At 35.9% G+C, this 25,548-nt stretch overlaps 5 protein-coding genes across 5 annotated transcripts in view; 3 read left to right on the top strand and 2 right to left on the bottom strand.

Moving 5' to 3' along the window:
• Positions 1 to 2,622: 2,622 nt before the first annotated feature.
• LOC120634650 lies at positions 2,623 to 4,588 on the top strand. Its single transcript, XM_039905381.1, has 2 exons — positions 2,623 to 2,852; positions 3,602 to 4,588. Exons 1-2 carry the CDS (start codon positions 2,705 to 2,707, stop codon positions 4,183 to 4,185), a joined length of 732 nt encoding a protein of 243 aa, XP_039761315.1. The 5' UTR covers positions 2,623 to 2,704; the 3' UTR covers positions 4,186 to 4,588.
• Positions 4,589 to 12,044: 7,456 nt separating this feature from the next.
• On the top strand, positions 12,045 to 18,112 carry LOC120634673. Its single transcript, XM_039905427.1, has 2 exons — positions 12,045 to 12,221; positions 17,547 to 18,112. Exons 1-2 carry the CDS (start codon positions 12,068 to 12,070, stop codon positions 18,059 to 18,061), a joined length of 669 nt encoding a protein of 222 aa, XP_039761361.1. The 5' UTR covers positions 12,045 to 12,067; the 3' UTR covers positions 18,062 to 18,112.
• On the top strand, positions 12,718 to 14,252 carry LOC120634671 (protein ANTAGONIST OF LIKE HETEROCHROMATIN PROTEIN 1-like). The gene is made up of 2 exons (XM_039905425.1): positions 12,718 to 13,177; positions 13,342 to 14,252. The coding sequence occupies exons 1-2, from the start codon at positions 12,728 to 12,730 to the stop codon at positions 14,161 to 14,163; spliced, it is 1,272 nt and encodes a 423-aa protein (XP_039761359.1). The 5' UTR covers positions 12,718 to 12,727; the 3' UTR covers positions 14,164 to 14,252.
• Positions 14,264 to 16,071, bottom strand: LOC120634672. Its single transcript, XM_039905426.1, has 2 exons — positions 15,490 to 16,071; positions 14,264 to 14,945 (listed from the first exon to the last, which is right to left on the bottom strand). Exons 1-2 carry the CDS (start codon positions 15,835 to 15,837, stop codon positions 14,367 to 14,369), a joined length of 927 nt encoding a protein of 308 aa, XP_039761360.1. The 5' UTR covers positions 15,838 to 16,071; the 3' UTR covers positions 14,264 to 14,366.
• Positions 18,113 to 19,208: 1,096 nt separating the features above from the next.
• The window catches only part of LOC120634674 (talin-1-like), a 73,314-nt gene continuing 66,974 nt past the window's right edge, over positions 19,209 to 25,548 (bottom strand). The window contains exons 102-106 of the mRNA XM_039905428.1: positions 22,693 to 22,813; positions 21,683 to 21,795; positions 20,970 to 21,057; positions 20,311 to 20,375; positions 19,209 to 19,739 (exon numbers count right to left, since the gene is read on the bottom strand). Coding sequence (XP_039761362.1) covers positions 19,644 to 19,739; positions 20,311 to 20,375; positions 20,970 to 21,057; positions 21,683 to 21,795; positions 22,693 to 22,813 — 483 coding nt within the window. The 3' untranslated portion in view covers positions 19,209 to 19,643. The remainder of the gene's footprint in view (positions 19,740 to 20,310; positions 20,376 to 20,969; positions 21,058 to 21,682; positions 21,796 to 22,692; positions 22,814 to 25,548) is intronic.

Below are 25,548 nucleotides of genomic sequence, written 5' to 3'. Positions count from 1 at the left end.
GAAATCCTGAATATCCATCTAACCCTATAGAGGACGTAGCTTGTGATTGAAATTGGGTTTAAATATTCTTCTTCTTCTTTTGATTTATTGATGTATTATTAGTATTGAGTGACAGAAAATCGTAACAAAAACTATTTTTTTTTTAATTTAACAAATAGCACAGAACTTATTCAAAAACTCACAGAGTACTTAAAGTACAGAGCCATGGGATCACTACCGTTACTATTTATTCTGTGCGGTACGGAAGTCTGTAAGGAAGTTAAGCAAAACATTAAGAGAAATTAAACCTGCGTATCTTTCTTCTTCTATCGTAAAACATTTTTTTATTATTTACGTAGGTACCAAGTTGAAGTTACTAGCTTATCAAAATTCTAATTCTTGAATTTAAAAAATCATCTAGATTGTCTATTCCGGAACGTGTACGCTCTGTACGCTCCGTGTGTGATCTCCGCCTCAGTGGAAATGCAGCCTTATACCTTAGCACCTAAGAATAAACCTAGCTTTAGTTTATATTTGGCCTTAATAAATAAAAACTACCTAATAGATTTGTACTAACGTGTTTTTTATTTACTTACCTCCGCGAAATGTCTGCTGTCTGCAGTGGCGTGCATGCACAGGGTATGCAGATGATATAAAATGAAGAAAATCTCCACTACGATTTATAAATACTTTGGGGCCATCCATAAAGTACGTCACACGTTAATGGGGAGGGAGGGTATCACCGAAGTGTGACATCGTGTGACAAGGGGCATGGGGGGGCAATACTTTTGTGACGTCACATGTTAAAATTTAAAATACTAAAACGCAAAGTTTGGATGTGAATTAAAAATTTTGATTTTATTAGATTATTATTTAATAAAAATAAGTAAAAAATGAAAATAGCTGTTTTCTCTCGATTATTTTTAAATACATACATAAATTTAGAAAATGTGTGACGTCACATCAGGAGGGGGGTTATAAAAATGTGACAACCTGTGACAAGGACGGGGGGAGGGGTTCAAAAGTCCTAAAATTCGTGTGACGTACTTTATGGATGGCCCCTTAGGGTAGGCTTTTTATAACTGTTACAATGCTAATCCTTAAGTTTTTTATAACTCTTACTGGAGATTTTCTACATCTTGTATCGTCTGCATACCCTGTGCATACCCTCTATGCACGCTACTGGCTGGCTGTTTGTTTGTGTCATTGTAAATTGTACCCAGTCAAACGCATTGGATCGATTTGACCAAACTTTCAAATGAAATATGAGTTAAATTAAAAGTAGGTAAGCAAATATTTTACGAGGTGTAGGAGCAATGAATATAACGCTTAATTTCCTATAATAATTTCCTTAATTTTATTTAATATCTGTATGGTGTAATTAATATACCTAATTTTTTCAATAAATATTACACTCTTCCGCAATGTACTATACGCACGTTTCGCTCAGACCCGTCCCCGGCATTCTCGGCATCTCAAATTATTGTAAAGTCAACGTCTACGTGGAATTCCGCCATGTGACGCCTGATTAAATAAAATAAATAAATATACTACGACAATACACACCGCCATCTAGCCCCAAAGTAAGCGTAGCTTATGTCATGGGTACGAAGAAGACTGATGAATATTTATATTAAAAATATACATAAATACTTATAAAATACAGATGAATACCCAGACACTGAAAAACATTCATGTTCATTACACAAACATTTTCATCATAAATTGGCCTTGGACTCGGAATGCAGGGTCGCTGCCCACAGCGCCAATCGGCCGTCAATCGTCGGCAAAAGTATAAATTCTTTAAAGTACACAGATCAACGTTTTCTGTTATATATTATATCAATGACACAGATATTCCAAAATTCACTGTCTTTGCACGTTTCGTTTTGAAACCTGAGTATCCTAAGGAGATTTTAACTTTACAATGCACAATTGCTAAGTGAAAATTACGCTAAGTTTCGCTGCTCAATCGACTATTTATTTATTTCATATTTTTCGCTTTTCAATCGTCGGCAAAAGTATAAATTCTTTAAAGTACACAGATCAACGACTTCTGTTATATATTATATCAATGACACAGATATTCCAAAATTCACTGTCTTTGCACGTTTCGTTTTGAAACCTGAGTATCCTAAGGAGATTTTAACTTTACAATGCACAATTGCTAAGTGAAAATTACACTAAGTTTCGCTGCTCAATCGACTTTTTATTTATTTCATATTTTTCGCTTTGATATCAACGTAGATTGCGGATGGGGGTAATGATATTTATTTTATGATAGGTTAAAAACTGTGGTCTAAACTAAATAAAAACGTTTTTCAGATTGTAGATATGAAGCTAATAAAAAAATACCCTCACGTGTGGTATCCCACTTAACTTAAAAACCACCAAAGAGCCGTCTTAGTAGAAATACGGTTCAATTTAATAATTTTGATAATCATTTAGGTTCAATGTAATTCGATCCAATCATACAATCCAAAAATAATTCGATTAAAATTTCCTTGTTCGCGGAAAACAAAACATTTTTAGCGCTAGCAACACTTTTTATTAGCGTCAACACCGGATAACGGATCGATTGACCGCGCGACCGCCCGACTTTAACCGAATCCGACCGACAAAGCTACAAACGTGTTACGTGAGTGGAGTCGTGAAACGATCGCGGAACGACGCGTACGATCGGCCGTCGAGGCGACGTTGTCAAACCGCATTCCAAATACAAACAATGTTATTCCACGAGAAGCTAGACATCAAATTGATACGTCTAGTTAAAGAAAATCTTGTGTTATACGACCACAATCATGCGAAATACATGGACTTCAATGCGAGGGAAGTGGCTTGGCAGAAAATTGGTGACGAGCTAAAAAGATCCGGTAAGATAATTTTGCTTGCTTTTAGAATTTACGACGCACAATATCGAGTGTCCCCCTACTATTTGTTTCTGTCAGAAAGATCGTGTTTTGAAGTTTCAATGAGTTTTGTATTTTCGAATCTCTATGAAGTGGAAAATATTGAAGGAGAAATTGGAACTCAGGTTATTCTATTTTAAAATAGGCATGGTATCAAATTATGCAAATTATTATTTATCTAAATTATTCTCGGAAACAGGATTTTAAAAGAAAGCAAAATACAGGAATAAGAAAGCATTATCACTGCTTTAAAATGTATTCATTTGGATACAGTCTTAAATTATATTGTTAATCAGGTCTAAAAGTAATTTTATAATCTGAATATTATCAAGAGCTTTCAATTATTTAGTTCAGAGTTTTGTGTACTACTGAATTAGGGCCAAAATTTTAATCCAAAAATGTTTTATTCATATATGTATGTTACCATTATTGTGAGGTTATGGTGATAACTACATTCGTTAACTTAAAACTGAAGATAGGAGTGTTGCAAAACTTCCTAGGGTGTCTAAAAATATCTTGAGAGAGACGTATCTTTAAGATGTGCTACATCTTCCTGGTTTTATTTTTTCTACTACAAGTTAGCCCTGGACTCCAATCTCACCTAAGATAGCGGGGGCATCTTAGGTGGCCTTAGGCGGCAGGGTGGTAACTAGCCATGGCCGAAGCCTCTAAAGAGATAAATGTTTCTATTATTATTTTATATATTGTTTCAGCTGCGGATTGTAAAGTGAGATGGATTAATATCAGAGACGTGTACAGACGTATCTTAAGAAAAAGCTTAGAGACAGGCCAGCGTCAGAAACTTTACAAATACGAAAACGAAATAGCATTTTTGAGGCCATTCTATAAAGATGTGTCCCTCCAACTCGAAGAGTTCGAATCTGATGATCGAAGTAACCAAGGAAATGATGATTGTGGGGACGAGGGTGCAGCTGAAAGTGACCATTCCGACGAACCAGAACGGAAACCGAAAATAAGTATGTCAAAATCTAGCGCGAAGAAGAAAAGGAGAAAGAGGTTTGCCGAAGCAGTTGTCGACCCAATGAGTACACCGGCCTTCGCTGAAACAACAGTGCCCGCGGAATTCGACTCTTCAGATCCAGTTGACGCCTTTTTATTGAGCATTGGTGCAACTTTAAAGACATTTTCACCTTATCACTTGAATTTGGCTAAGAGCAAGATATTTTCGGTTGTCCAGGAACACGATTTGCAGCAAATAGTCCAAAAAGACCAGCACGGTGAGGGGACGCCACACGATGTTAAAATTTCTGCAACGGAAGCCATTTACATGCAGTAATAAAATGAGAGATCGAAAGTGTCAACATTAGTGGCGTGATGATCAAACACAGCAGTAAGCTGGTCATTCAAATGGGTTTAATTCGTTTTCCGTAGAATATTTTACTACTGAAAAGATAGTTATATATGTATAAAAGATAGTTAGATAGTGTATGTTGCAACTTTGACTTAATCTCGACATTTGAATGGTGAAATGTGTACTGTCCTTGAAAGTTGTAAATAAAACTTTTTAGACTTTTAGTTTTAGTATCCTTACGAATCTACGTAAGGGAGAGATGTTATTTTTAGATAGGTACATATCTTCGTTAGGAGAGACGAGTCTGTATAACAAATTAAGTTTAAGACATGAAAAATTTTGAAAAAAAATTATACGTACCTTAAATATGCAGAAATATTAAATGTTTAATATATCACTGTAAATATTAAACAATAATACACTATTTGTGCTAGTTTCAATTTTGTTTATATACCGTTTGAATCCTTGGTTTTCCGGGTATAGAAATGATCCTATTAGTTTGCAGGCAAAAGGTTAAGATAGGTATATAGGTTAAGTTGTAGGAAGCGTGCAATGATAATAAAATAATATATGCATACTCTTGCATTTATAATATAATGAAGTTTTTAATAGCAATATATTAATTTAAATTTGTACATCTCTACCTCCAGTATTATTGCAGTCAAGTTATAGTATATTATCAAAGTCAGTAAAAAAAAAAGAAAACATATGCCATCATCATCATCGTCATCACTCCAACACATTGAAGTATTTCTCCTGGATATAGCTCTTTTGTAGGGATTTACAAAATACACGGTCCGAGCCTGCTTGTTTCCAGTGGCTCCCAGCGACTCGTTTAAAATATCGAGTGTTGCTCATGAAGTGAGTAACATAAAAATTATCTATATTTTCAGAAGAGCACATAACTTTACAAACAGGCTTATTTGTCTTTTCACAAAAAAGTAGGTACGAAAAATAAGGCATTTGTAATATTCATTTCGTAAAACTTGATATTTCCCATAGCTACTGCATTTATCAAAAGTCACTAAATTTCAGTTATTTTTATTTTCTTTGCGCCCGTCGAAATATGTACGACTACGTTATCGTGTGACGTAAATGCCGAGGTCGAGCGCACCGTGGTAGTGGCTCCGTAATCGCATTGAGTAATGTCGGCCGTCGTCGGAACGACCGCACACCGAATCGATTGCCGATTCGTATCTCTCGCACACAGACAAACGTTATCTTGGTGCTAAAACGTATTGCCATTGAGTTATATGAATAGAGAAGAGACTCATCACTTATGCCTCGTTCCCACGTTATGTCTTAAGCCTCGTTCGCACTATGCTAGTAGTTTAGTTTAGTAGCGAGTAATTTAGTAGCTAATCGTGTCTGAACATCAAATAGGTTAGTGAGTTGTTAAGTCGAGTCAACCCATGTCATTCTATTTTTTTCGGCCGAGTAGCCCCATCACGCGTCCGTGCCTACTGGTCCACCGGCTAAATGCATCCGAACTTGTTGATTTGATCGAGTTTATTAGTTGCAGCAAAATGACTTTATATGCGTTGTAGGCTGTTCATCTTGTCAAACACCACTCACTTATAAACTGGACTTTATTATTGTGCGTGCGATTTTTTGGCAGTAGCTAGGGAATAATAATCTTATCTCTGAATAATAATAATAATATAATACTCTCTTAAAGGTTTAAGCCTAGTTATTTAAAAAACAAAGTGGTAAATTTAAGTTTAAAAAATAACAACAAAATAATCATTGTAAGCAACAATAAAAAAAAATTATGTAATACCTAACCTTCATCAAAAACATTGCAATTTATTTTTCTATTCGCCTCATGGTACACCGATAGCCAGTGCTTGAAAATCGAACAGTCCAGCGGGACTGGACTGCCAATGTGCAAAGTTATTAAATTAGGTGCTAGTAGACTAAATTACTGGCATAATGTGAATTAGGCTTCAATTATTTATTTATTTATTTATTTATTACATTAAGTTTGCAAAAAAATAAAAAATACTTATAGCAAGCATCAGAAAACCACCCAGGTTTGATATATTATATGCTAACAGAGAAATCTTATTTGCAGCGAATTTTAGTTGCAGCGCTGCAACTTTGATATATTAACATGCTAACTTTTTTATATTTGTTTAATTTTGTTATTTAAGTGTTAAGTTTTTTTTTAAAATCTAAATCACCAAAATAAATAAAAGATATTTTAGAAAAGTTACGCGCCGTAACGCGGGGCCAGCTACATAGCTACAGAGCTCCAGAAAAAATGAGGGGTAACGAACGGCGCGCGGAGAGAGGCGCGGCGTGTGGACTCACTGAGGCTAATTGTGTCCGTCGCGGTTAATAGTTTTACCTGTAAAATGTAATGAGTTGGGAAATATAAGTTTTGCTACATGCATGTGTTTGACTTATCTCAATAAGTACCTTACTTTTTAATCTTGACGACTGACTTGACGTTTCAAAAGTGCTTATAGTAGGCCTACTTGAAATAAATGGATTTTGAATTTTTGAATGGGCCGCAGCTTTGTGGTCAAAGCGCTCCGGCCACGATTGCCAGAGAGTCGCAGGTTCAAATCCTGTCGGTTCCGATATTTTTTATATGCATTTTATATTTATAAAATTTATATTGTGTAGGTTTACAGCACAATTAAAAAATATAGAATTATCAATAAGCTACGTGTCATCGATTTTAATATCGATATTGATATCGATTTTAATATCGATATTGATATCGATTTAGATATCGATTTTAATATCGATTTTAATATCGATTTAAATATCGATTTTGGTATCGATTTAGATTATAAAATCGATATTGAAGTTGATTTTGAAATCGATATTGAAATCAATTTAGATTTTAATACCGATTTAGATATCGATTTTATTATCGATATCGATTTAGATATCGATTTTAATATCGATATTGATATCCATACTGGTGTTAGACATATGTGAAGTAATGTGGTCGTCAATTGTTACGCCAAGGTATTTAACTGTGTTCGCTTGCATTAATGAACTGCAATATGCAGATAAACTTTAAACTATAACTCTTTTTTTTATTTTATCGTTCCTACCCTACTCTGTATCGCCGGTTTGTGTAAGAAATTTCTCGACCCTTACTCTAGTAGTACAGTTGAGTTAAGTTGTGTGTCAGCCACTGCAATGCTGCAAACATTTTAATATCCACGTACAATTTCATAAATGGCAATTATGACTCAGCTTAATTTTGATACTACCACGTTCAAAGTCAAAGTCAAATATTTCTTTATTCAAATAGGCACATAGATGGCACTTTTGATGCGTACATTAGATGCATATAGTACTTTAAAATCAATAAGTTCCACTTAAGCAATATGCAATAGTAATATTTGCCATGTACAAATAAATAAGTGACGAATTATACGCTTAAGAGTAATTTTAATTGCCTATAATTTTACTTTTCTTATAATATATCACCTAAGAAAACTTTCAAGGCTTAATGTTAAGTAGAACATGAATACACATGGGGAATACATAGGGGAATTTAAGTAGGGGCCGTCGATATTATAATAATCAATTACGAAATCGATTATTATTACACATATTGACACCGACACCCATTATTTTTTCTATATATATTCGATGGCCGATTGGCGCAGTTTGCAGCGACCCTGCTTTCTGAGCCCTGAGGCCGTGGGTTCGATTCCCACAACTGGAAAATGTTTGTGTGATGAGCATGAATGTTTTTCAGTGTCTGGGTGTTTATATGTATTTTCTAAGTATTTATGTTTATAATTCATAACAATATTCATCAATACTAATCTGTAGTACCCATAACACAAGCTACGCCTACTTCGGGGCTGGATGGCGATGTATGTATTGTAAAAAAAAATTAGATAAAAAACTAAAAATTCATTTATTTCAAGTGGGCCTACTTTTGAAACGTCAAGTCAGTCTTTTTGTAGTGACTCTACCACTGGTTCTGACGGCAGATTCCACTGAGAAGCTTAACGCCAAGGCTATGGAATTAATCAATCGTGCAGTGACCACGATTGGTTAAATGCGTTTTAATATATTATTATATTAAACCATAAATATATTATATATATCGATTTCTTTATTTAGCTAAAGGTATTACCTTCGGTATCATGTTATAAAATTCAAAATTCAAAATTCATTTATTTCAAGTAGGCCTTATTAATAAGCACTTATGAAACGTAAAGTCTGTTTGTAGTGACTCTACCACCGGTTCGGAAGGCAGATTCCACTGAGAAGAGCCGGCAAGAAACTCAGCAGATTGCTCTTTTCCAACATCATTAAAGTTTAACAATCTTTAGAAGTTTTCTGTTTTGTCAGAGATGGGAGCGGAGTGGCCTGCTTCCAAGCAGCCTTGTCGTTTAGGAATTCATCAATCGTGTAGTAACCACGATTTATTAAATGTGTTTTAATATATTGTTTAAACTAAGGTAAAGGTAGATCTAATATTACCTTCGGTATCATGTTATAAAAACATATACCCATCCCCACAAAGGATTTCTGTACTTTTCTCAGACGATATGCAGATATCACTAATTTATGTCCGTTTCTAGTTAGTAGACTGTTTATATCGACTTTTTGTTTATAATTACTTATGTTTTGTTAAAGATAATATTATTATAAATATATTGAGAGGCTACTGTAAGTATACCTATTTCTTTAAATTTGGTACGAAGGGATTCAAGTGATTTAAGTTTATATATCGATCTCTTTTCTGTATTATAAATATAGTTTCTATATCAGCAGCTCTGCCCCATAACAAGATCCCATACGACATTACAATATGAAAGTACGCAAAATAAACATCTGTTTCAACATCTGTTAACTGTCTATTTTTTCTGACAGCATAAGCAGCTGAGCTGATTTTACCCGCTAGTGTCTCGATATGGGCACCCCACTGTTGCTTAAAATCCAAGGTAACTCCTAGAAAAACTGTGGAATTTTATGACAAAACCTCTCAAATTGACATTTCGACCACCCAACACAGATTTAAATACTTTAACTTGGCGAAATATTGTGGTTAATATACCCAACCCCAATTAACTAAGGATATACAAAGGTGAAAGAAAACATCGTGAGAAAACCTGGATGCCTGAGAGTTCCCCATAACGTTCACAAAAGTGGGTAAAGTCTATTAATTCATTCTGAGGGTAGACCCCCTGATGTGGGCCTGCAATGTGTTAAGAATAGCTATAAATATAGTAGCTGACCTGGTTTCTTTTTTTTGATACACTTTATTGTACACCAATAAATAATACAAGCTAATAGCAAGGCGACCTTATCGCTAACAAGCGTTCTCTACCAGGCAACCTATCACAGAAAGGAAAGAAAATTTACAGGTTAGGGTTAGGTTGTACACAAAAAAAAAGTAAGGAAATACGAAAACAAAACAATAAACAACAATAGATAATCTTCTCAGATTAGTGTATTGCCATCGGTCCTCGATATGTCTACAAAGTTTGAATCAAATCTGATCGTTCAAACTAGGACAAAATCGAGCTCAAAGGGGTCTGTTACATACAAACATACATACAGGTGAAGCTAATAAAAGCGTGTTAAAAAGACTCTAGTTAGTGAAACTGTCTATCGCGCAAACAAAGTGAGCGGCAGGTAAGTGTTGTTTTTCGAGTATCGAAATACTTGAACATCGAAGTAAAATGGATATTGTTCAATTAGTATTAAAACTCAAATTTGCCTACAATTCTTGAGATCGGGCTTTCGCAAATCCTTTATTTTAAAATTAAGGATTTGCGACTTTAAAACTATCACAATATAGAGTTTGATATGTGAACACGACTCGTCGATTGCGAGCGATCATGTTTTGTACTAAGGCGACTATATCGTTTGTTAAGTAAAAATTAGAAGTACAGGGACTTGCGTTTCTACAACGTGTAATGTTCATTTTACTTTGATGATACATTCAGTTATTTTACAGAGAACGACTCAATTGCGCGCGAGCAAATTGAACAAGGCAAATGTGCTAATCGTATCGAATATCTTATAACTTATCATTCGTCAAATACATATAATACCGAATACGTCGTGCATTGAAAGATACATGCAGAATCACAAGAAAATAAAAGTAACGAAACTAACTTGAATTGTCAAAATATATAATTCACTCGATGGAATATGTATTAAGGTAGCCTTTTAGTTTAATTTTTATAGGTAAATCATAGGATTGGAATTAATTTTCACCTTGTATGTCTTAGACGCCCGCGCAGGCTCCACGATCTTGTGATCTACTGAGGGTCCAACTGATGCCAGAGCCCATCAATATATTTTACTGTGCGATATTGGTATTACACGACGTCAATTAGAACAGAATTTGGGAAAAGTGTTAATAGTTTTTGCCTGGGATTAAATTACAAAACTTGTGCATTTTAATGCACATCGTGTACAGGGAGCGATTTTCTTTTCTTTTTGTCTCGTACCTATTGATCTGCTTTATTGTAATGAATAAAAAAACGTATTTTTTCTAGATTTCGGCGACCATTACTATTTTAAAAATAGGTAGGTAGGTACAACATTATTTTTCATTATCTGTTCTATAATAATTATAAAAACCAAATGGCTTGTTTGATAAGCTATTTCTGTGGTTTAGTGGTTAAATTAAGTTAACGAATCTCGGGTGCCGGGTCTTTATATTTTTTTTTTTAAAAGTTCCCCGGCGGATTAAAAGCTTTTTGGTAGATACTTAATGGTTTTCTATCATTAAGTTAGAAAACTGGCCATGTTGTGTGACCCCGTGGCTCGTGCCCGGTTCAAAACTTGTAATTCGTCTGTTCCAGTTGTTATCCTCTATAAATTATGATAGTTAAAGCCCGCAAACCCACATTATAAAAGCATGGTGGGCCTTTGTTCTACAACCTTTAAACGAGAGGCCTGCGCTCAACAGTGGGATCACAAACCCCAGGTATTTATTTGTACACCACAAAAGGAAAAAGATTCATTGGTCAGGAAAAGATATAGATTAATACCGCCGAGGTGGATAGGTTACCATCTAAAGTACCAGGGCATCATAGTTCTACGGTATATCAAAGTCGTCGTCGCATTCTTCACGTGGCGTGGCCGCTAGCGATGGGATGCGATGCGACGTTGCCGTCCCGTCACCTCAGCCGTCACGTCGCGCGGCGGCCGAGCGCCGCCATTATCGGTGTCAGTGATACCATTGCACAGACAAATACTAAAAATAGAGGAAACATTACGAACTAGTTCGGCCCGCTTATCTGTACTATTAGATAACGTGAATATGACTTTCATATGGTTAATAGGTAATTGTTTAATAATAATTAGCGGGCGATTAGTTTTACTTCACACACTTTATAAGTGCCTGCTGTAATAGGTCTTTATGAATAAAACATATCGTATTTTAGGTGTTTCTTATATGGGCCTAGTTGCCTTAAGGAAATATATAAATAAACCGTATCACACTTCGTTATATAAATTAAAAGTGTAATAAAAAGTGGCTTTATATAGTGATTAGGACTTGAATCTCCTTTTTGGGTTGATAAAGTTTGCTGAGAGATTAAGTTTTGAGATGAAAATTGGAAACCTAATTTTCATCCTGTTTTTATGATGATGATAAATATATGATAAGATGATACGTCACGAGAAGATTTTCGCGTTTGTGATAGTTAATTCGATCTTAAGGTCAAAAGTTTTAAACTATTTTGAGGTATCTGATTAGATTATTATCAAATAGGAATGTATATCTTTCTACTACTACTTGAATGGTAAATAAAGTAAAATTCTACTTTACAACTACAAAATGGGGAGTTTTTTTCCTCACGTCGGGCAGCCCCGAGGCCGGATCGCAGTCGTCTCTCACCCGTACCGCGCACACAACGACACGATGCCGTTGCCCTTTAACAAGACTCTAGATTTGACTTTACTAAAGCTAGTTAAAGAAAACCCAATCATTTACAACTCCAAACATCCCAAGTACCTAGATTTTGACACCAGAGAGGTTGTTTGGCAGAAGATCGGCGATATTTTAAACCGGCCCGGTGAGTTTTTTGTAAATAAATAATATATGGCGGCCATCTTGGCGGTCCGCGATTGCGCACTATACAACTTTCTACTACGCATTAACTTTAGCGCGCGGGAATTTTGAAAAAAGTTTTACTTTAGTCAATGATAATAATAATTTGTTCACAACAATGTAGGTAGCTGCTTTGTGATTTTATAATATTAAATAGAATCCAGTAGAATCTACAAGTCGGTATATGAATATTTCACATTATCAAAAATGTAGTATTATGTAGTATTTATTAGTAGTACCTAGTATTATTATTTATTAAACGTAAGCTCACAGAAAAGTCCTATTATAGTATTAAGGACTACGTCAACGATAAACGATAAAAATGCTTGAGTGTAAATTATTGCTCTAACCAGGTTGCTCCTTTAGTAGTTTTAAAGGCGCATTTTCACTAGGCGACATGTCGCAGATACTTGTCGCTCGACATTCACGTAGTTGTCTCTGCAAAAGTTGTGGGACAATGTCCCGCGACATATGACTCGTTCACATTGGCCAGTCGTGATCAGTATGTCGCCCGAGGAAGTAGTGTTGTTCAGTGCAGCTTACATAATTATTCGGAAGACATTAGCAAAACGTAAAAAAAAGAGGTGGTGGGTCCGGGAATATTTGCTCCAAAGGGAAAGTTCAAGTTTAATAACCAGTCTTCGAATGCGCGATGGATCTTTCGAAAATTTTACTAGAATGTCTAGAACCGATTTTGAGATACTTTTAAATATGGTTGGGCCGGCCGTAGTCAAGCAAGATACAAAGTTTCGGAAATCTATCGACCCTCACATCAGACTCGCTATAACATTGAGATACTTGGCAACTGGCGATAGTTATGGTTCATTGTCCTATACTTTTAGAGTGTCAAAATCAGTAATTTGTCATACTATACCAGAAGTTTGCAAAGAATTGATAAAGGCATTAAATTCTTTTGTTAAAGTAAGTATTTAATATTATTTAATCTCATGTACCCTTACTTACAGTAATAATACCATAAACGTTTACCGTAAGTAAGGGTTACGGTAAACTATATTGGTATTTTAAATTTTATATTGATACTTAATATTGTATGTTAATTTATTAATATTATTCTTGTATTTCAGACGCCAACCGATGTAAATGAATGGAAAGAGAAATCTCGTAATTTTGAAATATTATGGAATTTTCCTCACTGCATCGGAGCGATAGATGGAAAGCATGTGTTACTAGAAGCGCCACCCAATTCTGGCAGTGATTATTATAATTACAAAGAGAATTTTAGCTTAGTTCTCTTAGCAATTGTGGATGCTGAGTATAACTTTGTATATGTTAATTGTGGTGCAAAAGGGAAGTCGTCTGACAGTGGAGTATTCCAGGAGACTACATTTTATAAAGCACTTAATGAAGAGCAACTGAATTTACCAGATCCTGAGCCACTGGTCCAAGGTGGTCCGAAAATACCATACGTTCTAGTGGGAGATAGTGCATTTGCACTTTCTGAAAACATGATGAGGCCCTACCCCGGCATTCATGAAAAGGGAAGCTTAAAGCGGATTTTCAACTACAGGCTGTCAAGAGCAAGAAGAATTGTTGAAAATGTTTTTGGCATTATGTCTGTAGTGTTTCGCGTATTTCGTAAAGCTATCCCATTACGTCCAGTAAATGCTGAATTAGTTGTAATGGCTTGCGTGTACCTACATAATTTCCTGAGACGTAATACAACTTCAACCGCGAGGTATACACCAAATACCACATTTGATTTTGAAGACGCTGGTCATAATGTTGTGGAAGGTTCGTGGCGAAGGGAGTTGACAAATAATAATATGAGGAACTTAAGTAGGCAAGGCAGACCTCCTCCTCAATCCGCTCAGACAATAAGAAACCTCTTTGCTGAATATTTCTGCAGTGCTCAAGGAAGTGTCCCATGGCAAACTATTCAATCATAGGCTGCAAGAAATTTGAATGATGTTTTTTATAGCTTTGGGCTAAAGACCAAGGAATAAATGATAATAAACTTAGCATCATATAAAAAAAACTACTAACTAATAAGTTTTCATTATTTTTAAGTATTTATTAACTATTATTTTTTAAAAATCTATGTTTAAGTGACAGAAAATCAACGTTATTAGTATTATTATAAGTATTATAATTATTCTTTGTTCTGCGTTTCTGATTCAAAGTGGGAAACTAGTTCTTCAATATTCTCAATTTGTCGTAATTCTGTGAAAGTTGGTGCAGTTGGTGCTTCATTATCATTATTAACATGAGAAGCATTAGCAGTTACTATATCATCATTAACAGAATTTGTCGAATAGGATGACTGTTGAGGAGCAGAACGGTATCCATAACTTTGAGTATGGCTTGAATTACTTCCCGTTTGGTATTCTGCATAGTTGTATTTTCCCATCCTAGCCTCTAATAAGATATTATTAATAAAGTACTTCGCCTGTAGCACAGCATGTTCATTCTTTATATTTCTTAACTCAGAAGCTACATAGTCGGCGTAAACTTGAAATTCGTCTTTTGGTTGATCCATCCTGGCTTTTGCGCTCTTCATTATTTCATATACCTCACTCAGATCATCTTTTTTCCTTTTATTTTGAGTATTTGGAAGCGGCACCGGTATTGGTTGAGTTGGTAATGGCGGCGACGTTGATGCCTCTGGTGGTTGCGTTAATACTTGCGATGCCACTGGTATTTCTTCGAGTGCCACCGAACTTTCGGATGACTATAAAAGGAAAAAATCAGTGTAAAACAAACATTAAATCACAGTTTCGCAGGCGAAGAACAAAAGACAAGAAATAAAAATAAATTGTATAAAAAACTACAGAGATTTTAATTGTGCATTTATTACCAAAGGAAGATTATCTATAGAATATAAGCTGTATTTTTATACGACTGCTTGAAAAAAGGAGTATATTGTTTTCAGGGTTCAAGTATGTATGTATGTATGTGAGTTCCTATATTCCACCATAACTTCTATACGCCTGAACGGTTTTTATGAATGAGGTATTGTTAGAATCCTTAGCTTATTACATAGGCTAGTAAAATTAAAAAAAAATTGATGGGGTGACTATGGTCCCGCATTAAAGACTGAAGTTGAAAAAATTTTTCGAAAATGAGATTAAGTATACTATCATCAACTAGAAAATGATGAGTAGATTCCAAAAATATATAACACTATAGTTCAATATCCAGTGATGCACAAAAAAAAATGATTTGTAAACTGGTACAAAATAAAAAAAATAGAAACAATATTAACGGGAGCTTACCTGAGTATTCATAGTGTCCATACTGCCTGAACTTGTCGACCCTTTTACTAGGAAAAGCAGCGAATCATACGCAAACCAGGTACTTTTGTGAACATCCCCACTTCCACTTCCAGTGGATTTTGAGCTTGCAATTTTTTTTCTCTCCCTGAGAAACTGAGACCTTAAGTTATGCATTTTTCCCTCGACGTCTTTTCTAGGTATATCTAATGTAGTCGCGATAGATTCCCATGCATCATTTTTTTTAATTTTGTTTTTATAATCACGATGTGAAGTGTCCCACAATAATTGCGAATTTTGATACATCTCGATCAGGGTCAATATATTCTCGTTGGACCACACTACTGCCATTTTCGCAACACAAAGCGACACACGTTTTCACCACTCAAAGCCTGTCCGGCGACTGTCGAGGGACACGAAAGTCGCGCGCGTCGACGCTCGCAGACCATCGACTAGCGACAAGTTGCGCGACCCGTAAATGTCCCAAGCGACGTCGGACGACGTCGGGCGACATCGCGCGAGACACGTGAATTTCGTGTCGAGCGACAGAGTCGCGCTACAAATGTCCCCTAATGAAAATGCGGCATAAAAGACAATGTGAGATGGTGATAACAAAAAAAAATGACAACCAGCTCAGTTTGTTGTGGGCTTCTTCTTAGACCAGGGCGCGTTTGGAACCCTCGTAGCTTTAGTTTTAAGTTGACGAATTTAGTAAACGCCATCAACTCACTCCTATGTCATATTTTACATGTAATGTACACATGACTTTGACCTATTATGAGTTACCTAAAAACTTATTGTTGAAAAATACTAATTCGTTTGTGTTTGTGTACATAAAGGTGTTATATAAACCTTTAACTATAATATTCAATAATAGCAATTAAACGCGGGTTTTCCCGCGTTTTATTTGTTGATTGGTAACGTAGGTAGGTATTTGACGACCTCCGTCGCGCAAGTTTATTCCGATTTATTTTATTTATTTAGTTTAGTGCCAGCTTCGATCTTCGGTAGGCAATTTGGGAATTATAATTACATACCGAATTTTCCCTGGTTTGGTCTGGCTTGTAGCTTCGGCCGTGGTTACTTATCACCAAAGATATGTGTTATGTCTGTGACATCGTATTTCCCGAACAGACCAACTGATTTCGAAGTTGTTTTTTTTTGTTTGAAAGAGTAGGTTAGAGTGTGTTGAAAATGTTTGTTTGTTAAAAATCGGACCGCAGCCACAAAATGGCGGAGTACCTACATATTTTTTCACAATTCAATATGGGTATTAAATGAAAGGGCGTGACTAGTAGAATAATGTACGTTTTATATTATTCACAGCCAATTGGCGCAGTGGGCAGTGACTCTGCCTTCTGTGGTTTCCATTCGCACAACTGGAAAATGTTTGTGTGATGAACTTTAATGTTTTTCAGTGTTTATCTGTATATTTAACGGCTGATTGGCGCAGTGGGCAGCGACTCTGCTTTCTGAGTCCAAGGCCGTGGGTTCGATTCCCACAACTGGAATATGTTTGTGTGAAGAACATGAATGTTGTTCAGTGTCTGGGTGTTTATATGTATATTATAAGTATTTTGTATATTATTCATAAAAATATTCATCAGATATCTTAGTACCCATAACACAAGCTTTACTTGTACTTTGGGAATAGATGGCGGTGTGTGTATTGTCGTAGTATATTTATTTATTAAAAATATATATGTGTTATATTCTAAAAAATATTCATCAGACACCTTAGTACCCATAAAAGAAGCTACGCTTACTTTGGTGCTAGATGGCGATGTGTATTATCGTACAAGTCAAAGTCAAATATTTCTTTATTCAAATAGATATATAGATGGCACTTTTGATGCGTACATGCGTTGATGGCGATAACTAAATTCGTCAACTTAAAACTAAAGCTACGAGGGTTCCAAACGCGCCCTGGTCCAAGAAGAAGCCCACAACAAACTTAGCCGGTTTTATTTGTTATCACAATCTCACATTGTCATTAAAGAAGGATTGGTTAGATTAATTTACACCCAAGCATTTTTAGTATATCGATTTAATTATTGCAGCACAGGTCGCAAAGCAAAGGTGGATAAACATCCGAGACATGATGCGTCGGAAGATCAGAGACCGCCTGCGGAACCCCAACCACCGCAGCTACAACTACAAATACGAGGAAGAAATGTCCTTCATGCTTCCCTATTTCAAGGAAACTACATCAAACGCGAACGACGAATACAGCGACTTCTTCGACGAAAGCCCTTGCGAGGTTGAACTGCCAGAAGTATTCACCGAGCAGTCAGAATTCAGCCGAGCGGACCCGAGAGACGTAAAACCCAATCTTACATACAAGAAACGTCTGGAAGATTCAACATTTAACGACTCTAGGAATGAATTCGGTCAGGACCTGAATCCCGCCGATCCGATAGACGTTTTCCTTATAACCATAGGTTCAACTTTGAGGAAGTTTAGCCCATATTACTTGAACCAGGCGAAGAGTAAGATATTCCAAGTTGTGCAAGACTACGAACTGCAGCAGATAGTTGATAAAGAACAACCCAGCGTCAGTGATACTAATAGATAAGAATAAAATATACTACGACAATACACACATCGCTATCTAGCCCAAAAGTAAGCGTAGCTTGTGTTATGGGTACTAAGATAGCTGATGAATATTTTTATTGATATAATACACATAAATACTTATAATATACAGATAAAAATCCAGGAAACATTCGTGTTCATCACACAAACATTTTTCCTGTTGTGGGAATCGAACCCACGGTCTTGGACGCGGAAAGCAGGGTCACTGCCCACTGTGCCAACTGGCTGTCTAAGAATGGTTAAGTCATTAGTTTCCTGGGTTATCAGAACGAAGTTATCACCATCCCCTTACAATTATGTAAACATATATATATGTAAGAACGCTTCTTAAGTGCTTGTGATAGGCAAGTTTATAAAGAAATTTTGAATTTGAATTCGGTGATAACTCAGTGGATAGGAGCTCAACTTCACATTAGGGAGGTCGAGTTCGAATCCCACGCACCTCCAACTTTTCAAAGTTTAATGCGTTTTAAGAAACTAAAATATCACTTGCTTCAGCTGTGAAGGAAAACATCGTGAGGAAACCTGCATGACTGAGGGGTATTTAAATGAAAAAAGGGACGTGAAAACATCGTTATTAAGTATAAGATAATAAAAAAATACACTATGACGAAACACACATCGCCACCTAGCCCTAAAGTAAGCATAGCTTGTGTTATGGGTACTAAGATGACTGATGAATATTTTTATGAATAATATACATAAATAAATAGCAATATTCATATATACACCCAGACACTGAAAAACATTCATGCTCATCATACAAACATTTTCCAGTAGTGGGAATCGAACCCACGGCCTTGGACTCAGAAAGCAGGGTCGCTGCAAACTGCGCCAATCGGCCGTCAAAATATAGCAATTGTGTTTATTAATAATCGTTGTTTGTCCTCTGTGCTATTATTACCATCTAATGTCAACGTGGTGATTATTAGCAAACCCTTCCGTTGGGAGAGGCCTTTAGTCCGTTAGGCCTTTTAGTCCACTAGTGGACTGTTATAGACTATTATCAATGATGAATAGACTTATCACCTTAAATAAGAAGTACAGGTTTTTATACCCAATTGTTGTTGTCAAAAGTTTTAGTATATGAAGAATTGTTTGGAGTTAAATAAATAAGACCAATAATACTATATATACTAACTTTATTAAGTTTGGTAATAAAGAGTTTTACATTAAAACGGTTGAACTTACTTTACCCTTGTTTCATAAATGCATACAAATATTCAGTCACTACAAACAGACAAACTTGTCGTTGCAAAAGTAGGCCTACTTGAAATAAATGCATTTATTTGAAATTCGATAAAAACTGCACATGCAAGAGACAATTATATCCCCGGGTAAAAGATATAAATATATCTTCTCCCACAGCTTTATCAACTCTCAGAGCACTGGCGCACAAGTGGAAATAATATCCAAATAAAATATGTGTTTTATTCCATGTATTGGTGCTTTAGCAAGTGGACACTTAATTTATATAACCGGGGGATGTATTTTTTGTCTCCTGCCTGTACTAGCCCTGCTGTTATTATAAATATTCTGTAAGTCATCAGTCATTGTTGATATCAGTAATAGTTCCTCCGGACCCACTTCATCCGGGACCCTCGCTGTGACATGATCTTCACGGAGGCGCTGGCGGCCGCTTTCACCACCTCTTGGATCTGGAATTTATAAGTAAAGAGTTAAAACCTTTTGTTCCGTATATCAAACGTTTCCAAAGTGCAAGCATAAATACTTCACGTAGTTTAGCTAGTTTTAAAACGCTTTGTTTAGTTTAACTTAGTTGAGTTAAGTTATTTAACTACTACGCTACAACAGAAAAGCCATTAAGAATCTAGATTCACGTAGTTTAGCTTGTTTAAAAAGCTTTGTTTAGTTTTTTTTTTTTGTTTCGCACTCAGTTATCCTCTGACATGGTGTCAGAGACCTTCTTTATGCGACTTTTGCTCTGAATAAGTGTCAGCTCACGATTGTCGTGATATGGTTATGCTACATTGCTTTGTTTTTTTTTACTGCCTTTTAACTTTCCTTCTACTTTCTACTTATGCGTGAATGGCGCTGTCTTCAGTAGCCCTGAGTGCTTTGTCAAATGTTATGTTTATATGTTTATAATGTAAAATGATTAATTAAATTTGGTTAGTTAACTTTCTTGAGTTAAGCTTAGTTTATAGTTACTTTACTTAAACGATGTTTAGTCTAGCTTGGTTTAGTATTATTATATTGAGTTCTCACACTTGTCATGAGGTTTTGGGCGTTCCCCACCAGAGTATTCATCGCTTCCTTGTCCTCTTTACTTCCTGCGAGATAAAAAAAATCATATTAACTTGTTTTTAATTGTATGATGCAGCATCCCATACCATGCGATATGCACATATGCACATATGCACAGGGTATGCAGTTGATATAAAATGAAGAAAATCTCCAGTACGAGTTATAATAAACTTAAGGATAGGCATTGTAAGAGTTATAAAAAGCCTACCCTTAATTATTTATAACTAGTACTGGAGATTTTCTTCATTTTATATCATCTGCATACCGTCTATGCACGCCATTGATACCATGATAGTATATCATATAATACTAACGGTACTTCGTGACATCTTTTCGTCAAAAATCCCTCAGTGCCTGAAGACCAAAGTTTTCGAACAGTTTAAAGTAATTCTATAATTGTAAGTTATACATAAAGTTTTCAAAGGTGTGTGGAGTCCACAAATCCGCACTGGGCCAGCGTGGTGGACAGCCATAACCCCTTCTCATTGTGGGAGGCGACCCGTGCTCTGGTAGGGGGCCGGTAATAGGATGTTTTTGATGATGATGATGACTTATTTGGAAAATCCCTCTGGAGATTGACTACCGTGGCCCAAATCGATCAGAGAATTTTTTGTACCAACCTTGTCCAAAAGATGAGCCCTTGACCGTGATCAGCATTTTCAACTGCCCACTAATTGTGGGTATCTGCTCACAAACTTGTAGGAGATTCTGAAAATAAAACATTAAATTACGAAAAAGATAAATCAAAAGTTCTGGAGCATTGTCGAAAGTTCTGGAAAGTTTCTTATGGAACGAGCTAGAACATCTAGTATATCGCCGCAGCTGAAGCTCGAAGCTGCTGTAAATAAACTTATCTTCTAGACAGAGAAGTTTCGAGTTTTGTTTACCATACGGCTAAAGTCCTCTCATAATCAGAAAGGTTTCAGTAGTCCACCAACCTGGCCAAGTGCGGATTAGTAGATTTCAGGCGCCTTTCAGAACTTTTTGGAGAACTCCAAGGCATGCAGGATTCTTCACAATGTTTTTCTTCACTGTTAAAGCAAATATTAAAATTGCTTTCGATTAAAAGCGCATATATTTTTGAATAGCTCGAGGTGCGTGACGGCTATCGGACTCGGTCCCCCAAAAAGGGAAGTCGGAGCCTTATCCAGTAGCTTAGGCTATAAACGCTTCCAATAGCAATGTACAGTTTAAAAACAAACTTTTTCTGTAAAAAAAAAGCAGCTTACTTGCTTTGAAAAGCACGCTAAGCCTTCGGTCCTGGTTAAGCTAAAAGCGGCTCGCTATCGAAAGTAAATGGAGAGAGAGAAAGAGAGAGTGATATAGTACTTACAGTCCTTATCCTCATATCTGTACACTCCAGGGCCAGCTTTTTGGCCAGGGCCGCGACTTCCCTTGATTGCGACACGATGGACTTTGACGTGTGGAGCAGCTCCCGTTTGTTCTCTGATCAAATAAAACAGAAATCTAAATATGGAAATATATATAAATACTTATACTTATTGTCGTTACTTTATTCAAAAATTAGCTTAACTTTATGTGATTTCTTTAATATAACTAATATAGCCGTTAGCCCGCTACTATTATAGACTGCATCATAGCTCACCATGAGGTGAGATTGCAGTCAAAAAGAAGGAGTATTATGAAAATTAAGCTTAATTTGGCTCCGCGAACAGCAGGAGAATCTGTACCGGAATTAACAATTATTCATTGTAAATTCGACATCTCTTTAGGATGCTCCGGTTACGGAGCGAAACGTGCGTAGAGGGTACATTGCCGAGGATCTGTTTGGTGTGGAGTATACGGATTGAAGAAATTATAAATTACACCATACAGATTCTACTGCTTTTCGCGGAGTATAGCAAATAAAGTTTAATTTTCTTAATATATCATGGATTTCCGCAAAGAAACGCCTGCTTCTATCCAAAAAGAACCTTGACCTTGTTAGACCTTTTCTTACACTTACTGTTATTTAGTGGGTCTAACAGGTCGCGACTAATGTTCAAGCATCAAAAACAACTCCACTTAAGCAATATTGTCCGAACGGGCGTTTAGTCACTTAACTCCATTCAGCAGTTGTAATTAATTTGCCTGTAATGTTCTAAACATTTAATGGCTTAATGAGGGTTCTGTATATTCTAAATTCTTTGCTATCAAAAAGGCCGAGGACAGAACGGGATGGAAGGCTGTAATTAAAAACGCTACGAAGGAACTTGAATCGGGACACGACTCAGTTATCCTGAATTTTTTTTTTTTTTTTTAATTTGTCGCTTGCTACGGATTGTAATGTGACGGTCCGCACAGTTTACGGAGAGCTTAAACGATATGCAGAGTTGTAAGTACCTGTGTTCATATAGTCTGAGAGCCGGGCCATTGATACCGCCATGCGCTTAGCGACGGCCACGATTTCGTTATCGCGTGCTGACCACTCCCGCACTGCCGCGTGTAGGTCAAGAGCTGCCGCCTGGAAATAAGAGGAGCTTGAGATGTTATTTTTTTTTTATTCCACTACAAGTTGACTCTTGACTGCAATCTCACCTGGTGGTAAGTGATGATGCAGTCTAAAATGGTAACGGGCCAACCTGTTAAAGAGTATGGGTAGTCATACCCTTAAACGGTTTCTACGCGACATCGCACCGAAACACTAAATCGCTTAGCGGCACGTCTTTATCGTTTAAGTAATCCTTAACGTTCTAATAGGATTTTTCTCTAAGCTTACATATTGTGAAATTTAAGCTTAATTCGCTACGCTCCGCGAACAGCAGGAGAATCTGTATGGTGCAATTTATAACCTCCTTAATCCGTATACTCCAAACCAAACAGATCCTCGGCTATGAACCCTCTACGCACGTTTCGCTCCGAAACCGGAGCATCCTCAGATGATGTTGACTTTACAATGAATAATTGTTAAATTTTTATAATTTTTATTAGTGTTTTTACCTACACTTGGACGAATTATCAATTAATATCAATCAATTTAAAATGCATATAAAAATTTTCGGAACCGACAGGATTTGAACCTGCGACTCTCGGGCAATCGCGGCCTGAGCGCTTCCACCAATTAAGCTACGGCTCTCCTACCGTCGATGCCGAAATTAGTATATGCCTTTTATATAAAAAATTAATGTGTCATCTATAGTTTCAAACGTGTCTCATTGTAATTTGGACCTTTGAAAGAGTACATCGAAACTGCAACGTTTCCTACTAGATGACGCTACAGTCGCTACAAGACTGATGTGAAAGGCGAAATAGGCCCATATAGATTCACTAGCGGGTAAACTAAGCTCGGCTGCCTACGCAGTCAGAAAAATTAGACAGATTACTGACGTTGAAATAGCTAGGCTAGTTTATTTTGCGTACTTTCATAGTGTTATGTCCTATGGAATCTTGTTATGGGGTAAAGCAGCTGATATCGAAACTATATTTATATTGCAGAAAAGAGCTGTACGGTCAATATATAAAATATTAAATCACGCGAATCCCTCCGTGAGAAGTTTAAAGAAATAGGCATACTTACTGTAGCTTCACAATATATTTATAACAATATAGTATTTGTAAGACAACATATTAGTATTTAAGTATAAACAAAAAGTGGACATAAACAGTCGACTTACAAGAAATGGTCATAAATTAGTGTCATCTGCATATCGTCTGCGTAAGGTACAGGGATCATTTGTGGGATTGAGTATACGCTTTTATAATATGATTCCTAAGGTGATTTTGGACCTGCCAATGCACAAGTTTAAAGAATTTGTTAAAACACACTTATTACAGCGAGGTTACTATACAATTGATGAATTTTTTAATGACAAGGTTGCTTGGAAGCTTCCGGCTCCGCTTTCAGCTCACACAAGATAGAAAAATGAATGTTAAAATGCAAAATGTAAATTTTTGATGTTGGAAAAGAGCAACTGCTGAGTTTCTTGCCGGCTTCTTCTCGGTAGAATCTGCCTTCTGAACCGGTGGTAGAATCACTACAAACAGACAGACTTGACGTTTCAAAAGTGCTTATATTAGGCCTACTTGAAATAAATAAATTTTGAATTTGAATTTTGAATTTGAATTTGAAAATTTTTATATGCATTTTAAATTTATAAAATTAATAATTGTTAAGTCAAAGTCGCTTTACAAAGTTAAATAATTGTTGAGTCTAGTAGCGAATTAATTCGATTCGATTCGATTGCGATTTCCGCAAAATAACGCCTGCTTCTATGCAATATGTAAGCTAACGTTTTATATAAACTTTGAACTTATTGAGAGTTTTATTGAATTCAGAAATATACAGTTATTGCCTTTTACCAATATTATTGTTGATTACAAATACATTGCGAAGTGTGAGATCATAATATTCAGATTAAGTGGAATATTTTTAAGTTGACTAAGACTGTTGATGTTCATCAATACCAATCGCATGCTATGTGTGTATATATATTATTTTTTTTTTCAAAATTCAAATTTAAAAATGTTATTTTCATGTAGACCTTATTACAGGCGAGTACCTGTAATAAGGTCTCACGCTTCATAAGTAAATAAATAAATAAATAAAGATAAAAATAGTTGTCAGAAGTGTGTCTGAAGTGTCAGAAGACTCCGCTCTTCATTACAATTAAAATAAACTTAACAAAATACATTAAAATGAAGGTAGGTAAACAAACAAAACAAGAGATGCAATGATATACAAAAGGACAGACATGTTATAAAGAAATTTAAATGATAATAAAAACAAAATAACAACCTATAATATACAAAATAAGTATGCGTGTTTCTGTGTATGTTTGTGTGTGTGTATGTGTGTATGTGTGTGTGTGTGTGTGTGTGTGTATGTTTGTGTGTGTGTGTCTGTATAATTGTGTGTGCGTGATCAAAGTTTGTGTAAGACAGAATTTGTGAAAATTCACGACTGATAAATTCAATTTTATATAAAACGTTCTAATAAAGATTCCACCTCATCATAATTTAGTGATAAAAGGTACTTATTTAAAATAAGTATGTAGCGTTCATACATTTAACATGTTAACACTTATGTTAGGTGATGGTGATAACTGCATTCGTTAACTTAATACTAGAGCTAGGAGGGTTCCAAACGCGACCTGGTCTAAGAGCCCACAACAAACATAGCCAGTTTTTTTTTGTTATCACCATCTCACAGTCTGGTTAATGTTGAGATATTAAGTAAGAGAAATTCAAATCCAAGCTTTT

The sequence above is a fragment of the Pararge aegeria genome, chromosome 24 (genome assembly GCF_905163445.1).
Source record: "Pararge aegeria chromosome 24, ilParAegt1.1, whole genome shotgun sequence".
Lineage (NCBI taxonomy): Eukaryota > Metazoa > Arthropoda > Insecta > Lepidoptera > Nymphalidae > Pararge > Pararge aegeria.
This window is presented reverse-complemented; position numbering and strand designations above follow the sequence as displayed.

Coding starts and splice junctions, on each gene's coding strand:
- LOC120634650 (XM_039905381.1), top strand. CDS start 2,705: ATGTTATTCCACGAGAAGCTAGACATCAAATTGATACGTCTAGTTAAA. Junction 2,853..3,601: donor TGACGAGCTAAAAAGATCCG/GTAAGATAATTT, acceptor ATATTGTTTCAG/CTGCGGATTGTAAAGTGAGA.
- LOC120634673 (XM_039905427.1), top strand. CDS start 12,068: ATGCCGTTGCCCTTTAACAAGACTCTAGATTTGACTTTACTAAAGCTA. Junction 12,222..17,546: donor CGATATTTTAAACCGGCCCG/GTGAGTTTTTTG, acceptor TAATTATTGCAG/CACAGGTCGCAAAGCAAAGG.
- LOC120634671 (XM_039905425.1), top strand. CDS start 12,728: ATGACTCGTTCACATTGGCCAGTCGTGATCAGTATGTCGCCCGAGGAA. Junction 13,178..13,341: donor CATTAAATTCTTTTGTTAAA/GTAAGTATTTAA, acceptor CTTGTATTTCAG/ACGCCAACCGATGTAAATGA.
- LOC120634672 (XM_039905426.1), bottom strand. CDS start 15,837: ATGGCAGTAGTGTGGTCCAACGAGAATATATTGACCCTGATCGAGATG. Junction 14,946..15,489: donor TGGACACTATGAATACTCAG/GTAAGCTCCCGT, acceptor TTCCTTTTATAG/TCATCCGAAAGTTCGGTGGC.